The sequence below is a fragment of the Hoplias malabaricus genome, chromosome 6 (genome assembly GCF_029633855.1).
Source record: "Hoplias malabaricus isolate fHopMal1 chromosome 6, fHopMal1.hap1, whole genome shotgun sequence".
In the NCBI taxonomy this organism is placed as follows: Eukaryota; Metazoa; Chordata; class Actinopteri; order Characiformes; family Erythrinidae; genus Hoplias; species Hoplias malabaricus.
The window spans coordinates 31642872-31662359 of NC_089805.1; the positions used below are offsets into that span (position 1 = coordinate 31642872).

At 40.7% G+C, this 19488-nt stretch overlaps 2 protein-coding genes across 2 annotated transcripts; one reads left to right on the forward strand and one right to left on the reverse strand.

Moving 5' to 3' along the window:
• The first annotated feature begins 475 nt into the window (after positions 1-475).
• On the forward strand, positions 476-6805 carry zftraf1 (zinc finger TRAF-type containing 1). Its single transcript, XM_066675869.1, has 4 exons — positions 476-1294; positions 3160-3398; positions 3943-4154; positions 4988-6805. Exons 1-4 carry the CDS (start codon positions 995-997, stop codon positions 5377-5379), a joined length of 1143 nt encoding a protein of 380 aa, XP_066531966.1. The 5' UTR covers positions 476-994; the 3' UTR covers positions 5380-6805.
• Positions 6806-7673: 868 nt separating this feature from the next.
• arpp21 (cAMP-regulated phosphoprotein, 21) lies at positions 7674-17557 on the reverse strand. Its single transcript, XM_066675486.1, has 19 exons — positions 17426-17557; positions 17289-17330; positions 15481-15549; positions 15042-15156; positions 14832-14910; positions 14690-14749; positions 14435-14572; positions 14094-14193; positions 13621-13719; positions 13483-13520; positions 12909-12965; positions 12549-12721; positions 12186-12305; positions 11945-12096; positions 11223-11300; positions 10179-10409; positions 9999-10077; positions 8339-8457; positions 7674-8241 (listed from the first exon to the last, which is right to left on the reverse strand). The coding sequence occupies exons 1-19, from the start codon at positions 17555-17557 to the stop codon at positions 8029-8031; spliced, it is 2094 nt and encodes a 697-aa protein (XP_066531583.1). The 3' UTR covers positions 7674-8028.
• Positions 17558-19488: the final 1931 nt, after the last annotated feature.

Sequence of the window (19488 nt, forward strand, 5' to 3'; positions counted from 1 at the left end):
ACTCCTTGAAATATAACCCTGGGACATTTTCAGTAAATAGAGCTTCTGAGGTCTATAGGCACCGCTTGTTTTTTATGATAACAGGACAAGAAAAGTGACGCCTATAAATGACGTTGTCGCCTATCGATATGTAGTCACCTTTCTATTGCTCACGCTGACCCGCAGGAGGCTGCTGCGCTTGCGCGGCACGCAGCTCTTTAACACCCAACACCCTCCCCCTAGTCATCTGATGAAACACAACATTTGCTGCAGCCAATCAGAGCTGAGGGGGGGAGTACTGGCGCAACATCCATAACAACTATGGGCAAAACTTTCACTCATCGTCCATTAGCGGGACACGGGATTGGCCTTTAATTCACCCATTTCTGAGCAAACTCTGCTCTGATTGGTCGCTTCAAGATGATTTGAGAGGATGTGAGAGTTCTGGGGGGTTAGGGTGGGGGGGGGCACAGGCAGGAAAAAAACAAAGATGGCAGTGTAGACCGAGGGGAGAAGTGTCGAGAAGACCCTGCACAGGAGCTACTTTCAAGCTTGTATTTTCCGAGGCCAAGGGTGGACGGACCGGAGAGCGCACAACGCGTGAACGAAGGAGAACGGCTACAACGGCGCCGCTGTCGAGCACGAGCACCAACTGCACCGTATTGTTGTTTGTTGTTTTTTTGAGGCAGCGTTCACGAGCTGGCCCGAAGCTTTCAAAAAACACGGACAAAAACATCGTCCAGGACCGAGCTAGTGAGCTGACGCCACTACGACCACCATCACCGCCTCGACCTGCCCGTGGTCCGTATGTTGTTTACCTCCTTCCCGAAGCGGCTCGCTTTGTGACAGGTACAGAATGAACCGAAGCACGTTATGACGAAATAGTCCCACACCGTTGGCTACGCTGTCGGCTGCTTAGCGACCCGTTGGCGTCATAAAGCCGTTGTGCTCCGGAGAATCTGTGCTCCGAATAAGTCAGACTCCAGACTCCGGCCGCGCGCTGCGGATAACTGCGATGGAAGAGCGAGGAGAGCTGGCAGTAGCAGCCGCTCCGGGCTCCTCCTCGTCCGGCCTCGGCGCGGGGCCGGAGGGGGGCGCCCTGGACGCTGCGCCGGGAAGCGCAGGACTAGCGGGGATTCAGGAGGAGTCCGGCGGCCGAAGAGACGCTTCCTCCGGCCTGGAGACAGACGCGGACGCGCCACCCAAAAAGCGCGTCCGGCTGCAGGAGGGCGAAGCGGGGAAACTGGAGGAAAGGCTTTACTCTGTTTTGTGCTGCACCGTGTGCCTCGACCTGCCCAAAGCTTCTGTCTACCAGGTATTTCAAAACCTACAACTATTGAAGCATTACATGCATTTTTTTACAAGCCTCCATCTTGCAGGTGTGGAGAGCTGTCAGCGTAAATGGGCCAATGCAGGCCAAGCACACACATAAATAATCCCAGCCACCACCACAGGCCTTTTCAGACTGCACACGGTATTCACATACTCTTTGTAGGCCGTGTTACGTGTGATGGGTACACAAACAGGCAGTTGACACAATAGGCCTCTTTCTGTAGCTGGAATAGTAAAGTGTTTCTACGTTAGGGCTGGGGTCAGGGGAACATTGTTATTGTATAGTTTTTATATATTAATGGTATTTGTGTTTTGAAAGAATGTATGTAATCACACACCCTGTTCAAATAGACGTTGTAAGCTTCACACAACCTATAGAGCTACTGAGCCTTGAAGAAGAATTCTGCCAGCTTATCAATGAAGTTTTTGCAATATTCAGACATCTAGACAAAAACATTCAAGGCTGGTTTTGGGAACTAGATGTGTGAGGTGTGTAACTCGTTTAAAATCTCCATTACATCAAGTTATTACATAGTTACATACATATTACTGGTGCTGGGGACATTGTTTTATGATAGATTTGCAAAACAATTTTAAGGTATCAAAACAATCTGTAAGGTATTTTTTAGATAAAGTCATGGCAGAGAAGTGCATGAAAGCTATTGTAAAGCAAGGACATGTATTTTTTTCACAATTTGTGCCATATTGTTTTATGTCACTAATAAACTATAGACATTAGACTGCATATCAATTAGTTGCTTCAATTAAAGAAATCTGACCCAGAAAGTAAGATCCTCTGTAGAACACAAAATCTCATTCCACTGCTTCTGTTGACTTTGTTTACTCAAACTGAAAACAACTGAATATATATATATATAAATTTTTTACATTAGAATCATTTTCCTTTAACACGTTCCTTTTGTATGACTTGACTAACTGCCCAAACTGGGGATGTGTGACTGTGACCTGACCAGCTGTTTGGCAGTCAGAGACAAACATGGCAAGGGAGAGTCACATGTTACCTTTAACCCAATCACTGCTGACCTCCTAAGCCCCCAAGCCCCCCCCCCCCCCCCCCCCCCCACCCAAAAAAAAAAAGAAATCTTTAAAGAAAAACCATATCCTTAAGCAACTAACCTTAAACACAAAGGTACACACTTTCAAAACCATTTTACACATTTTTACACTTGACCGCAGTCATTCAAAACATGTGACATCAGTGCTCAGCTTCACAACACAGTTAAGGGATTTGTCAATTTGTCATTTTCCCATGTACACTCTAATACTAATCAGTGTAAGCTGATCATAGATGGCAAACAGACAGGTCATTCCCTTTATCTCTCTCTGTGTGTAAACCATTTCTAAAATTGGATGAGAGGTTGTCACACACCCTTAAAATTAGAAGCATGTAACTACGAGAATGTGTAACAGACCAGAGTCATTAACCCTTGTCCAACAAATCCAAAATAGAACTGTATTGGATTTAAAATGAAATCAGATAAACACATGGTTAATCAAACACAGGCCTAATTATCAGACTAGAATGTTGACTTTAAGCAAAACTATTTCACAACCAAACGCCATCTTATCAATAAGTCAGTGTGTTCCAGAAGCAGTTCACATAAAAGTAAATGATTGCTGATTAACCTCTAATGGTCACTAAAAATGAGGTGTTGGTAAAAGAAAGTATTGTGAAATAAAGGTCTGGAAAGACTTACTCATGACTGTCATCACAAAAAAACAGTGTACATATTCAAGAATGGTGTATATATTGAAAACAGAACTCAGGTGAATTTTCAGGGCTAGTTTTGTGTTCTGTGATTAAATAGGGGTGTGTTTTTGTGGTAGTGCACGAACGGGCACCTGATGTGCGCAGGCTGTTTCATCCACCTGCTGGCGGATGCACGGCTGAAGGAGGAACAGGCCACATGTCCGAACTGCCGCTGTGAAATCAGCAAGAGCCTGTGCTGCAGGAACCTAGCAGTGGAGAAAGCTGTGAGTGAACTGCCATCTGACTGCAGCTACTGCCTCAAACAGTTCCCCCGCTCCAGCTTAGACCACCACCAGACAGAGGAGTGCCAGGATAGGTATGCACACACACACACACACACACATCCACCCACTGTCTCACATGTTCCAAATCTCAGTTCTACACACTGGGGACCCTGATTATTTATGCACTTTTATAAGAGCTAAGCGTACGATTACCTTCTTAAGGTATCAAATAAATGCATCATAAACTTTCAAATTTTACCACAGTGTGGTTTCAGTTTGGTTTGATTTAAATTTGAATTTTGATGTTTAGATTGATTTCCATATTATTAAAAAAAAGTCACCAGCCTTTTTTGTCATGTTAGGAAATATATAATTCATAGCATATGTTTTCATTTTCCTATATATTAATGTCAGCAAATGAATGGAAATTGTACAATTCATTCATTCATTCATTCATTTTAATGTTTCTTCTGTGTAAAGATGTTCCCTTTTTTTTATTTAGACACTTGATAAAATGTGCAATTTGACCAGGGGTGTCCATTACTGCATTCAGCTTTACCTTATTAATTGTAATCAGTGATTCATTATTTGTGATTACTTCTGACTCCTGTTTTTGTCTGGCTCTTATACAAAAAGACTTACACAATGTAAGTATAAGCGGATTGGCTGCCCATGGCAGGGGCCCTTCCACGAGCTCAGTGCCCATGAGGTGGAGTGTTGCCACCCATCTAAGACTGGTATAGAGCTGATGGGCATTCTGAATGAGATGGACCAGAGCCATCGCAGAGAGCTGCAACTTTATAATAGCATCTTCAGCCTGCTCAGCTTCGAGAAGATCGGGTTCACAGGTACAAATAAACACACGCACACATTGCACTCTCACACAGTTACAGCACTTAGAGTCAGAAGTGTGGAACTTCAAATTCATTTCATTTACATCTATATAACCTTAATTAACATGTTTACCAAGCTTTGACTGCATAGGCATATGGAGAATGATTTGGATTCAGTAGGTATTTAGGCAGCCATGGCCTTGTGGTTAGGGAACCTGGCTTGTAACATGGAAGGTTGCCAGTTCGACTCCCAGAGCCAGCAGGTCATGAATGAAGTGCCCTTAACCCCTTAACCCCCAACTGCTCCCCAGGCGCTGTGGCTAGGGCTGCCCACCGACTGTGTGATCACTGCCCCCTAGTGTTCACTAGTCTGTGTAAATGTGTTTCACTGCACATATGGGGTTAAATGCAGAGAACAAAATCCTCTGTGTGCAAGCACAATGGGCAATAAAATGATTCTTATAATAAGTATAACAACATATTAACTTTACTTTATTTACTTTTTTTTTATTTGCTTTATAACACTTATAACAGTTAATTTTTTTAAATAAAGAGAATCAACATAACTCCTCAAAGCTTTAAACCTTAAAAAGGCCTCCACGAATTTGATACTGACAAAAATAAATAGTAATGTTATAGTAATTACTGAACACTTCATAGCACTTAATGCACAACTCGTCTTGAAGTTAATAACTGAATATGTTTAAAGGTTAAATATCATACTCAGTAGTTACACGTTGGCTAAATTCATCAGAAATCTAAAAACTATAATAACAACACCTTTAGTCTGTTTAGACTAACATAAACATCTCACAATGCAAACTGACCCCAACTTGCTCTGAGTGCAGAGGTACAGTTCCGGCCTTACCGCACGGACGACTTCATCACACGACTGTACTACGAGACGCCACGCTTCACCGTGCTCAACCAGACGTGGGTACTGAAGGCACGTGTCAACGACTCTGAGCGAAACCCCAACCTGTCATGCAAGCGCACTCTCTCCTTCCAGCTGATACTGAAGAGCAAGGTGAACTCTGCGCTGGAGTGCTCCTTCCTGCTGCTCAAGGGTCCGTACGATGACGTGAAGATCAAACCAGTCATCCAGCACCACGTCTTCTCCAACGATGCCAACGAGACGGAGTACGCGCCACTGCCCATCAGCGACAGTGTGGAGTGCAACAAGCTGCTGGCCGCCAAAAACATCAACCTGCGCCTTTTCATATTTCAGATCCAGAAATAGAGAACAACGAGGGATAAGCGAGAGTGAAAGAGAGGTGCCGGCAAGAGGAGGTAGAGGTGAAAGAGAAGACGGGGAGAAGAAGGAGCACCGCTGAACCACAGATACCTCGACTAGAACAAGGATTTAGAAAGAGAGAGAGTAATAAGAACCACAGTAGATTCAGTTTGTTTCTTTGTTTGTTTGTGTGTGTATGGTTAATGGAAATGCTTTCAGATCCTCTATGGTCCAAAATGAATCTCTTTTCATTAACGATGTGACTCAGCGCTGTGCTGACTCTTTACTAGAAAAAAAAACAAAACAGGACAGGCCTGAATGGTCGTTGCCAGGGTGTATGTATGAGAGTGTGTGCATGCATGCATGCATGCATGTCTTATGGATGTGAGTGCATCCATGCATGTATGTATGTTTGGGAGTGAATGCGCAAGACAACCTAATAGAAGGAATCAATTTTTGTGACTGTGAGACAGAAACAAGTTTGTTGAGGTATAATCCAGTCTACACTGGGTTTAATGTTTTATTTTCATCTGCCTGCAGTTTAGGCAGTTACTCAAGACATGCTGTGGTACTGTACATGTGTGTGTCCAAGCAGTGTTCTCTCCTGCTCAGAACCCTCCTCTCAAGGCTTACACCCCCCCCCCACACACACACACACACCCAGCAGAATATAGGCTGCACCTGCTTTAAATGTATTTTTGTAAGTGTAGGAGAACATTATACTTGAGGCACAGCAGGTCAACTGGCCGAATCAAAATGACTGTTGACCTCTGAACCTGGCTGACGAGATTTTGCATGTTTTTTTTTTGTTTTTTTCCAGTTTTTCCTCTTGGTGTGCTCTCAGAAACACACTTTTAGCCCAGTAGCATCATAGTCTTGTAAGCTAACTTAAGTTTGACATTTTTAACACATTTATTTAAGAACCTGTGAAATTTACCTTTTTATCTTATTTAGAGCTTGATTTTGTCATTTCACATTTTCCCCTCTGGCTCCTACAAAACACACCTGCACGCAAACAACCACCCACTTCTCAGACAGAAGAGAGAAGAGCATCAGCCACCCCATCCCTATTTATTAATTTTCTTTAACCTGTATTCGGTTACCAATCGAAACGGGGCTTTATCCTGGAAAGACTAGAGGAATTACAATATCTGACTGGGAATCACTACTACCCCTGCCTACACACATTCACAAACATACACACACAGGGAACCAGAGAGCCAGATGGGGTATAATCAGATCCCAGTGGGCCTGTATCTCATCAGTTTTAGATATACTTGAATTCTTGCGGACGAGAAGGACAGTGAAGATGATATAGACTGTGCTTTCAGGACCGAGAAGTCTAGTTTGAACCTGTTTCTGTATTTAAAAGCTTTTAATTCTCACATTACACTCTGGCTGTATTTGTGCCTTTCTATTAAAGCTCATCTAAATCAAACACAGAGTCTGTGTGCACTCGTTTTGATGGACAGCACTGATGAAGTTCACCTCTAATCCAATTACCAAGAGATTTGTGTGATAATGTTTACCTACAGAGCGCGCAGAACACAATAAAATCCACAGCTCACTTTTGCATGCTTATACGGGTGTAAAAGACTTGAACTTGGACATAAGAAATGGTATTATCCAGCATTATAGAATAACATTTATGTAATCTAAATAATACATGTCTTACAAGAACTACACAACTCCAGTTTTTCAAAATGACATTGGTAAATTCACAATTTTCTATGTTTACAGAGTGGGTGATGCACACTAAAGAGATAAATACATTTATTCTACACTCACTGTCCATACAGGAGCACTCTGTTGTTGTACAATTACAGACTGAAGTCCACCTGTTTCACTACATACATTTTTTTGCCCCCTTTCACACTCTTCTTCAATGGTCAGAACCACCACAGGGCATGTATGACTTTTGTCACATTGTCAGTGCTGCAGTGACACCACCACATCAGAGAATGATCCACCCAAATCTGAAGGTCATGGGGTGGTCCTGACCACTGAAGAGCAGGGTGAAAGTGGGCAAACAATATATGCAAAGTAACAGATGAGTGCAGTGTATGCACTGTATGACTAGAAAATGGAGCAGATAAAATCTGGTGGTGAAGTGTGTTCAAAAATCACTTGCTTTTAATGAAGCTTCAGTTCAGTAACTGTTTTACATCTAATTAGAGATGCACACTGACACACGTGGACACATTCAGAGTAGAAGTCATAATTATTTTCTACACTTGTATTTACTATTTTATTATATTTCATTAAAACACACAGTGTAAAATACAATATAAAGTAACATTGTGCAATTATATCACAATTTTGACACAGCAGTATATATACATCAGTGCATGTAAAAAGTCACAAATAAAACACTAATAAAGAAATCCTTCATTAAAATGCCATACGATCAATGAAATTTGAATTTGAATTGTGCTGGTGGTGTGAAATCAAGTTGGCAGTCTGTGCTCCTACAAGAGTTGTCTACACTGAAACAACCACTACTGTCTTTAATTGGTGAGTCAATTGACCAATCAGCTGTGAGTCTTTCTGGCCGAAATAATCATGCATATATGTGCTTGTGCATGCATACATGTGACTAAACATCTCAGTAGTTTTATATCAGTGATTCACTCAGTGTGGTATACTGTATTTGCATTAATACCAGCTCTGGTTCTGGTTTCTATTGCATGCGTTTCTGCAGCTGCTTGACTGGCAGGTGACTCCCAGCATACTGACAGTTTGAGGTGGTGGTGGTGGAGAAGAAGGTAGAGGGCTGCAGTACACTGATGCTCCACCCTGGGGCACTGAACCCTGAGGCTGCCTGGTCACTAACACTGTAGAGGGGTAGGACTGAAGTGGTGCTGCCATCTTAAAAAGAAAGAAGTACATAGTGACTGCATGTAACTTTTGTGACAGATTGCAGTTTGATGTTCTCTAATGGCTATCCATGTATTTATTTTATCACCTGATAAGAAGAAGTGGAAGGGTAAGGGCCCATAATGCTTTGCTGTGTTTGGGGCAGCACCTGAGTTCCCACCATACTTGGATAAGCTTGCTGCTGATTGGTTAAAAGAGCTGCATATCCTAGGAGAAGCCAAAAGCAAGGTTAAAATGTTGATGTATGTATCACTGGTTTATCAGTAAAGTAATGGGCCTTGTACCAATCCAGGTGACATGTTGCCCTCCGGTGGTTATTGTTTTTGCTGCACTACAATATCTGATTTGCCATATTAATGACACATTATCAGTTAACCTGAGGACGCATCACTGGTTTTTTTTTCTTTTTAGAAGAAAACAAAGTCTGTTTTAGAAAAAGGAAAACTGGGTCTCCATAGTGGCGCAGCAGGTAGTGTCGCAGTCACACAGCTCCTGGAGGTTGTGGGTTCAATTCCTGCTCTGGGTGACTGTCTGTGAGGAGTTGGTGTGTTCTCCCTGTGTCTACGTGGGTTTCCTCCGGGTGCTCCGGTTTCCTCCCACAGTCCAAAAACACACATTGGTAGGTTGATTGGTGACTCAAAAGTGACCGTAGATGTGTGTGTGTGGCCCTGTGAAGGACTGGTGCCCCCTCCAGGGTGTATTCCTGCCTTGCACCCAATGATTCCAGGTAGGCTCTGGACCCACCGTGACCCTGAATTGGATAAGCGGTTACATATAATGGATGGGTATCCATAGTGACAGATCTCCCTTTCACTCTAATATGTTTTTTTTTTGTTCTTTTTTAATAAAATTATCCACTTGTCTGTTTTTTAAAGTATACAGACTTAAAATAAATAAATAAATAAAACATCCTCCATTTAGTCCCACTGGCAAATCAAAACTACTTCTCAATTTCCTTGTATACCCACCTATTGGATTCTAACAGTAGAAAAAAGACACAGTTTCATAGTATATCCTTTTTTGATTACTGTAATACACACACAGTACTGTTCTAATGTCAGAAAGCACTTCCTTTAAATTCTAGTCAACGACAGTATTTGTTAAGAGCAGTGTCTGTTTTCAGGAAGACATATAAAAACGTATTGTGAAAATGTGACTTAACCATGTGTGCGGAGTCAGGAGATCCTTAAACTATTAAAAACATTTTCAATCAATCAATCAAAATAGATTTATAAAGCACCTTTTACAACTGATGTTGTCACAAAGCAGCTTTACAGAATTAGTATCAGAACAGATAGTTAGTTCTGTGGGTCTGAAAGAATGTGCAGCTGCCATGAAGCTCTTAATGACAAAAGGGTATCAAACAACATAGAACAGCTGCTGCTGTTCTTAGAACCACTTCACTCTGTAGTCCTGATCTCAGCATCTCTGAATGTGTCTGGAATTAGTTGAAACAAGAAGAACTTGTGTGGATTGTAAGGAGCAGAATATACAACTAAACGCCTAAGACTGAACTTTGGAGAATATAGGGATGAGGGGGTGCAAGTATGTTGAGGCTTTAGTGTAATTCTCTAAAAATATATATATTTTTCCTGATACTGACTCGTGAATGACCTGTACTCAATCAGCACTTTGATTGATCAGCACTTATGGGTGCACATGTGCACTCACACACACACACATTTCATAATCACAGTATTTGAATTATAAAATCATTAATAACTATAAAAAAGAAATGGTCTCTGTACCTGTCTGTGTGCTGTAATTTGCCGGTCCATACTGTAGCTGTGTGTTTAGACACTGAGCTGGGTAACTATACACTGAGGTCTTAAAGAAAGGAACACAAAAATTAGGTACAAAGAAAAAGTAAAATGTAATTCTCTAGCTCAGCTTAAGTTAAAATAGGTGTAATCATTAATGATCAGAACCTGAGTATTCTGCTGGCTGCAGGTTTGGGGGGCTAGGGCTGTAGGGGTCAAAGACATTCCTGAGTTATTGTAGCTGTCTACAGGAAGGGGTGGAGCATAACTGTGCTGGGTTTGTGAATAGCAGTGTGTCTGCGGAGGTCCTTGTAGGAAGTAGGCGGGCAGATCAGAAGCATCACCTGATGATTGATGGCTCAGTGTCATGTGACTGAACTGCGTTGAAAGGTCCTCCCTCTGCAGACAGAACAACATCTTGGTGTTATATTCATTTTATTCACTTCACTTGCTTCTCTATGGTGACAGTGAGTATTACAGATTCTAATATTCATCACAAATACACTACAGCTCTAAAGTTTACAAACAAAATCCAACAGTATCAAGGGTATGAGTAGGGTGTAGGTGCAGTAAAAGGCTGAACTCTTCTGGGAAAGCTTTCCACTGCATTCCAGAACAATGCTGTGAAGATTTGATTGTATTCAGTCTCAGCAAAATTTGTGAGGTAAGGTATTAGTTGTGGAGGATTACTGAGGATCACAAACACACCTCGCTGCGGCACGGTGGCACAGCAGGTAGTGTTGCAGTCACACAGCTCCAGTGACCTGGAGGTTGTGGGTTCGAGTTCCACTCCGGGTGACTGTCTGTTTGGTGTTCTCCCTGTGTCTGTGTGGGTTTCCTCCGGGTGCTCCGGTTTCCTCCCACAGTCCAAAAAACACACGTTGGTAGGTGGACTGGCGACTCAAAAGTGTCTGTAGGTGTGAGTGTGTGTCGCCCTGTGAAGGACACCCTCCAGGGTGTGTTCCTGCCTTGCGCCCAGTGATTCCGGGTATGTTCCGGACCCACCCTGACCCTAAATTGGATAAGCGGTTTCAGACAATGATAAACACACCTCATCTAAAAAATATTGAATGGTGCTCATCACTCTGGGGAATGCATTTCCACTTCTCCACAGCTTTAAGTTTTGTTTTCCTTTAGCTTTCAGTATGTTCAGGTTAGGCTCCCCTACAGCCGCATTGTTAAAATCAGTATACAAAACTTAGGTAAACTTACACACTGTTCTGGTGGATGGAGTTGTGAGGTAGTTACCACCTGCTGTGTAGGAATATATGTGACCGAGGAGTACTGAACCTGAGACAGAATGAAAGAGAAACACATTTTTCACCTTAGATTTTTTTTATTACTTATTTAAGATTCTACCAAACATGCTTGCAGTCATATTCACAGTGGAATTTCGAGTTTTGTAGTTCCTCAACTTTTAGTGTAACATTAATGAGCGGCTTTCAAGCCTCACGGTTTACACCAGCCTTTGCTGCAGTTTAACAAAATTTAATGTAAATCTTACAGCTTTTCAAAACAAATAAACGAAAAACTCTGGCATGCTGCAGAGTCTCATTACAACACAACTGTCCTCAGCTCAGCAGTATTAGCCAGTGCTTCCATAGTGTAATATGTGTTTATCTTTGCAACATTTTAAACTGGCTACCAAAATGGAAGCAATCAAAGTGCCAGGGAATTAACAGCCTACAAGTACAACATCATTCATTTGACTGCATCCAGTGTTTAAGCTAAAGAAATTTTGTCCTTTTTTTGTACATTTTGTACTCATTTTGTAGTGTGAAACTTCATGAACAATAGTGTGTAAGGCCACACGGTTATATCACACAGAACTCAGCAATCAGAACTATATTAAATTTAAAAAAATACACACAGGTCATCTATCTTTCCATTTGGTTTTGTTTGACAGATATAAATTATACCTAATTTTCTCCTACCTGTGGGACACCATGGCCTGTCACTGGCTGCTGCTGGTATGGATGGGGTGTGGCCTGTGGCTGCATTGTGTTTAGCTGACTGCTCACTGGCTGCTGACTTGCAGGTGGATTATAAACAGCTGGAGTTCCATCAGGATTTAGATACGGCTGTCCTAAAATTTTAGACCCAAAATCATTATTAGTGAACAAGGTTTGAATGACTATGATTTTTTGTAGCATATATGTGTATATGTCTGTATACCTGTGTGTGGGTTTATTAAAATACTTCCAGGAATTATAGATGACTCTGGCGGCACCAAGATGTAGTTGGGACTATTACTGGCTTGAGCTCCTGAAAGAGGGCAACTGGAAGGCATTGTCTCTGACAAAGAGAAAGACGAATGACAAAGAAAAAAACTTAATGGGCACTTTTTAGTGTAGCACTAGGACTGTTAGACTAATAAAACTTGCAAGTAATGGAAGCTTACAAAGGCTTGTGCCAACAACCTGCCTAAATTCTCATACACATGCTTCAAACTATGCAGAGGTCACTGAAGTGGTATGTGGAACAGGCGATACAGTAGTACTGTATTTTTGGGCTTAGAAATTAGGTGTTGTTTTATACCTGGTTTGCAGAGCTTGGCGCTGCTATCTGAGCGTGTGTGTGTGGGCTTGGTCGTCCAAGTGGAACTATCAGAGTCTGTGCTGCTCCAAGGTCGGGGGTCACTCCAGTAACACTCAAGCTCAACACTGCTCTGCCTGCTGCCTGACAGCTGCCCAGAACCATCCCTAGTGTTCCTGCAAACAAGCCATCAAGGGCTACTCTGTTTCTCTCAGATATATGACTCAGACTAGAGTGACTAATATAGCACACTCTTTCATAATAATGTCACCAAAAATGAAAATAAATCTGCTAACACAATGCATTTAACTACAAACATTTAAATCTGAGATCATTGGATTTTACTACACATTCAGTACTAACCTGAAGAGCTGTCTTTTCCTTTGGGTCTCACTGTTCATGTAACTGTCCTCTGGACCTCTGAAGACATATAAATAGCCATAGATATCAGATACATACCCTTGATCTCTCAAAGTCTATGTTATGTTGAGATCTGCAGTATGTGACAAAAGTAGTTCTTAAATATCACTAAAATATTAAATAATTCACAATAGTTCTGGTTTCAAATGATAGCATCCGTTTTAACGTGTGTAACAGGATATTCTATTATGTGGAGTTAAAGCATCAAGATTAAAAGCCTGTATTGAAATTAGATATTGTGTTTAAAGTTATTTTCCATTCAAAGCTACTTTTAAAGCTATTTCCAAGGTAATAATGACTGCATGACTATCTGCATTTTAGTAAAACAAAACTAGCTGTTAAAAGTGGATTTGAAAATAATTGCTTTATATTATTTTTTAAATTTAGATTTTACATACTTTCATAGCATTTTATAAAACAAGTTTCTAGAGAATGATGATGGCAATTAACCAAGCGACAACTGTCCAACAGTCTAAGACTAAAACTAAAAGCATAGATGATACTAAGCCTTGTTTACCTGGTCTCAATGTAAACACTCTTAAGAGGACAGGATGACTAGAAAGGAGAGAGTGAGCAAGAAGACAGAAATGTTAATAATGTATTTGTGTGTATCTGTGTATATATGTAGGGAAACTAGAAACATTTGTCCACTCACATCCTGAGAGAAAATGCGGTCTCTCACTCTTTGATATTCTTCCTCTCTCTCTTCAATAGACTTACTCTTCGTTTGTTCCTTTAGTGAGGGCCCTCTCAGCTACAAAAAAACAACAACAAAAAACACAAATATAGACGCAACAAATACATCAGTGACCCTGCTAAGTTTTTTTAATGACCTTTCTTAGCAGGAACATAACTATTTTTTACTATTTTGTTCATCTGATAAATGAATCCGTGATAAGTTATTACTGATCTGAATTCCATTCTTCTGAGTGCATTCAACAATAAAGATGCATCAGTTTTTACATAATGAGACACATTAAACTAGCTTTGAAAATCAACCTTTCATTCTATATCTGATATATTTTAATATACTGAATGTGGACAGTGGCAATATGTTAATTAACATCAAAATATGCAGGGTACTCCACCACCAGGATTAAAAATTGCATGGTTTGTGCGTGTGTGTACCTGGATATCCTCCTTTTCCTGGCTGTTGTCTCTCTTTAGTATTGATCTTCTTTCCTCTGCTTTCTCTTCCTGAACATGCTCAGCAAACCGCTGCTCTGGTCTAAATACAAAGACACACATTAATACCCATAGGCCTGTCACAGCCACAAAATTATAGCTCTCAATATAACCTTTTTTGGATAACTGTAACATCTCATTGTGTAAAGTAGTTGTGTTCATCTTAAATGAATGTGATTAATTGTGATCAGGAGCTTTTGACATAAAAGGGATATGTGATGGCAGATTTACAGTCACCCACCCACGTTTTACAAATACACAAACACAATGCAATAGATACATACATCCTGGAGTTGCTGGTTTTGTTAATGATGACAGATTTTCCACTGTGATCCACATTGTGCTCCAGTCCAAAGTAAGCTGCAACTCTGTGAACCAGCATCCTGTGGTAGGATGACATCTGAGGGAACTTCCTATAGGAACTGTAAAATTGAATAAAATGATCCAGTTCTTAAAACTCAACTTGTCCATTGGACTTTTGCCCACAGTTTTGTCTTCATTTCCAGTGAAAATACACACAAAAACACCAGTAGTCTTACCAGTTATCAGTCATAAAGTCTGTCATGTCTTGTTCCAGTTTCAGCAGCATCAGTCTGTCTCTGCAGGTCAGAGTTAAACAATTCAGCAACACTCAAAGGAAATGTGAGGGCCCACCAGTACAGACATAAATTCATGCTCTACCTTGGACTGCTCTTCAGAGTAGTGATCAGAAACTCTTCCAGATCAATACCTGTGGAGTCTGTGTATTCTAGACTCGGTTCTGAAACAAAGCCAAACACAAATCAGTTCAGGCACTCATGACAAAACTAATTTTTTTGATGAACTGATGAGAAAAGACATCCTCTGTGTGTTTCTCTCTCTCTGTCACACACACACACACACAGTAGTAACCTTTAGATAAACTGGGCTTTTTCCTTGTGTTGTCCTCTTTGTTGCTCCCCTGTTCTTCCTCTTCAAGCTCTGAGCTCACGTCATTGATGGTTGTTGAAGTGTTTTCACTCTCACACTGTTACAAGATGTAAACACACAAAGAGCCTTCAGCCATTTGAGACACACTCTTATAAACAAATATACACACACTTCCAACACATGTTGGTGATCAGTCTTGATACGTTTGATTTTATCAGAGCAAAACATAAAAAACTTTGTTCGGAAGGACAATGGGGACTTATGAATGCATCTACCACAGTTGTACCTGATAATATTGCTCATGCTGAGAACCTGGGGTTATGAGGCATATGTAACTAAAAATGCTTATTGGTGTTGGACAAGCTGAGAGAGAGAGAGAGAGAGAGAGAGAGAGAGAGACTGACAGTGTGCTCAGTGTTACCTTGCTGATTAGTTCAGTAGGTGAAGACTCTTCACACACAGCTACACTTCTAACGAGTTTCCTTTTAGACTGAAAAATGAAACCACTGATGAACAAGCAAACCATAAACATTATACATTAACATCCAAGACTTTGAGACTTAATTTATTTGTAAGTAGTTTAAAATCTTAATATTTTAATTAATATAGTTAAATGACTTGTGTATAGCCTTCTGTTTCATTTTCCTGATTCTCAGTCCCAGAGAGCACAACACTGTACAATTTAGTGGTTTCTTTTTGTTTAGTTCCTTATCAAGATTTCCATGATCTGGTAACAGGTGAGTAGATCAAAACTTTAACTGTGCAGTGCTGGGGTCCTTCACTAAGAACGCTACCCTATGCACCTGTGTTATGACATGTCAAGACTGGCATTTCTGATGGACTTCACTAGAACAGGGTTCCAATAAAATTGACATATTTTGGGCAATTCTAATATAATATCTGTAAAGTCAGGGCCCATACTCTTTACCTCAATACTGTACATACCCAGCCTCCTTTAATCTCCATAAATGTCAAATACTCTTCTAATAATGGTGCTGGCCCTCTTAGTTTTACCCATGATAATACAGGGTGGGCCATTTATATGGATACACCATAATAAAATGGGAATGGTTGGTGATATTAACTTTCTGTTTGTGGCACATTAGTATATGGGAGGGGGAAACTTTTCAAGATGGGTGGTGACCATGGTGGCCATTTTGAAGTCAGCCATTTTGGATCCAACTTTTGTTTTTTCAATGGGAAGAGGGTAATGTGACATATCAAACTTATTGGGAATTTAAAAACAATTGGTTTTAATGTAACTTTATTCTTTCATGAGTTATTTACAAGTTTCTGAACACTTATAAAATGTGTTCAAAGTGCTGCCCATTGTGTTGGATTCTCAATGCAACCCTCTTCTCCCACTCTTCACACACTGATAGCAACACCGCAGGAGAAATGCTAGCACAGGCTTCCAGTATCCGTAGTTTCAGGTGCTGCACATCTTGATGGTATGATGTGGTATATGGGCCATTCTTCATCAATTGAAACCTCAAGGCCACTGGATATGCGAAATTGCTACATCATGATGTGTTTCACTCTTTATGCACTGAAGCTGGCACGTTCCCGGAATTTTTCCAACAAGATGGTGCACCACCACATTATGGGTGTCAGGTCCAAGCATTCCTAGATGAACAGTTTCCTAGAAAGTGGATTGGTCGTCGTGGGCCAGTTGAATGGACCCCAAGATCTCCCGATTTGACCCCCTTAGACTTTTATCTTTGGGGTCATCTGAAGGCAATTGTCTATGCTGTGAAGATACGAGATGTGCAGCACCTGAAACTAAGGATACTGGAAGCCTGTGCTAGCATTTCTCCTGCGGTGTTGCTATCAGTGTGTGAAGAGTGGGAGAAGAGGGTTGCATTGAAAATCCAACACAATGGGCAGCACTTTAAACACATTTTATAAGTGGTTAGAAACTTGTAAACAACTCATGAAAGAATAAAAATTTTCTTGTGAAATTCCCAATAAGTTTGATGTGTCACATGACCCTCTTCCCATTGAAAAAACAAAAGTTGCATCCAAAATGTCTGACTTCAAAATGGCCGCCATGGTCACCACCCATCTTGAAGTTTCCCCCCTCCCATATATTAATATCACAAACAGGAGGTTAATATCACCAACCATTCCCATTTTATTAAGGTGTATCCATATAAATGGCCCACCCTGTGTACTGAATGCATTTTGTCTTGTGTTTCATTAGTACATGCTTTTCACTGGTGTCCCTACCTTTGGTGTCTTTTTGGGTTGTCTTTTGTTAGCATCTATAATCTGTTATTGAGGAAAAAGAGAATAATTACACATCTGTAAATATCACAATAGAGAAGACTGTGAGAGAATGGAAAAAAGAGACAGCTTCTCTTTACCTGCTGCTCCAAACAGCTGTTGCTGAGGCAATTCTCCTCTTTTGCCTCCATGACGCAGCACATGGGTGGCGTCTCCCTGCCTTTTATTGACTCTGGTAAACTCTTCTTCTCTCCAGCTTCAGTGTCAGACATCTTGGCACTCAGTGAATGTGAAAGTCAAAGGTCACTAAACTCATACATGCTCTGGTGAGGTATTCAGATGCATTAGAAACTCTGGCTGCTCTTTCTTATGTTCTCCTGTAGTAGACAAATGGGCAGATTCTCTTCTCCCTTTGGCAGGTCTGAATAAAAAAAAGAATATTTACACTAAATGTTAAAACAAAACATTCTGATTACAAGAAAGAAACAGACTGATTATAGTTATTTAACTTAAATAAACATACAGCTGTTCAATACTCAGAGTAATATGCCTGCAGTCCGACCCTGATGTTCACAGTTTGTACTGTTTAATATCCACGGTTATCTAAAATTGTCCCACATCCACTAGAGCTCTAATTACTCTCTCCCTGCTCAGGCCTCGACCAAAGCTCGTCATCAGCTTATCAGGGGGAACTGAACAGGTGGCAGAGAGGCCCTGAAATGCTGCATCTGCACGCAGGGCATGGACGTTGTTAGGCCTGTTTTAGGGGGGCTATAGCCCCTATACATGTTCTTTATTTCAACAACAATTCTCTGTTTCCAGATAACCATTGGATAAGAGTCTGTATTGCTTTCTTGGCAGCATACGCACACTTAATTTTGCCAACTGTCCCCTAAAGTACGGAAATGTCCCGTATTTGGACACTAAAAATGCGTTCTGTATTGAACCGATACAGGACTCGTTTTGTTCCACATTTTTGAAGTCACACTGATGACGGAAACATGCAGCTCTCTCTCAGTCAGAGCGAGGGACAGATTTTCCACTGCTCCTAAACAGAACGTGCTTTTCATTGGTCGTCACCTTTTATTAATCCAATCCGCAGCCAGAGTTCTGTCAATCATTCAGTGCTGCAGCCAATGGAGTCACAGTCCCTCCTACAGGGGGTGGTTTTGTGGCGGCGCTCAAAAACTGGGCACTGCAGCTCTGCATTTACATAGAACTAATTTTAGCACCATGTCCTGGAGAAACTACATTTCATTCTCCCTCCACACATCACAGAGGAATTTCTAAATTAAAGTAATTATTTATGCATTAAAATCACATGAGATAATTTCATATATATCAACATTAAATAGAGTGTAAGACAAATGAGTACTAAATTAACTAATTAATTAACTAAGGTAAATATGATAATGTAAAGAGGACGAGACTGTCTTTTAGACTCTTGGACCGATAAGGTTCTTTCACTTCAGATCTTATTGTAATTAATAAATAATTAAAAATAATAGTTGTTTTAAACTGGTAATACAATATTTGCAAAATACACGGACAGATTCTTCTCTGCCATTGTTCAAAAGGCTGCTGACAGGCACTGACCGTCCTGATGGCAGTTGGCTTAATAAATGTCTAACAACAAATATATTTTATCTGACTGACTACAGTCGAACTGGATTTACACATGAATACTGGTCCCTGGCCCCTGCGCTATTTTGATTTCAGAAAGTTGGCAACCCTACAACACTACGAGAAGTTGAAGTGAGTTTCCTGACAGTGAGTGTCATTTCAAGACAAAAATAAAGAAAAACGTTAATTAAATGCCTGTTACAATCTTTAATTAACCAAACTGAAAAGCCAATGATGCACTAGTTGAAACAGCATTATGCAGCAGAGGAAACCCTATTATTGATGAAGGTAAAGTGAGCATACTGAAAAAGACACTTAAAATGTTCATACATTAAACACTGCAGTTTTTAGAGCAGACTGAATTGATGTTTATGTTCTTTCCTGATGTTATGACCGTGTATTTTACAGACACCTGGATATAGTGAGTTAATAGTTGTTCACAACTATTTTTCTACCTGTAGATGGATATTTGAGATTTTTTTTGTAAAAGCAGCAGCTCCTTGTGGCTTCACTTAATCTGCACCTCATCAAAGAAATTTGCTGCTATGAGGCAATTACCCCAGACCCCCGGTTAAAGCTA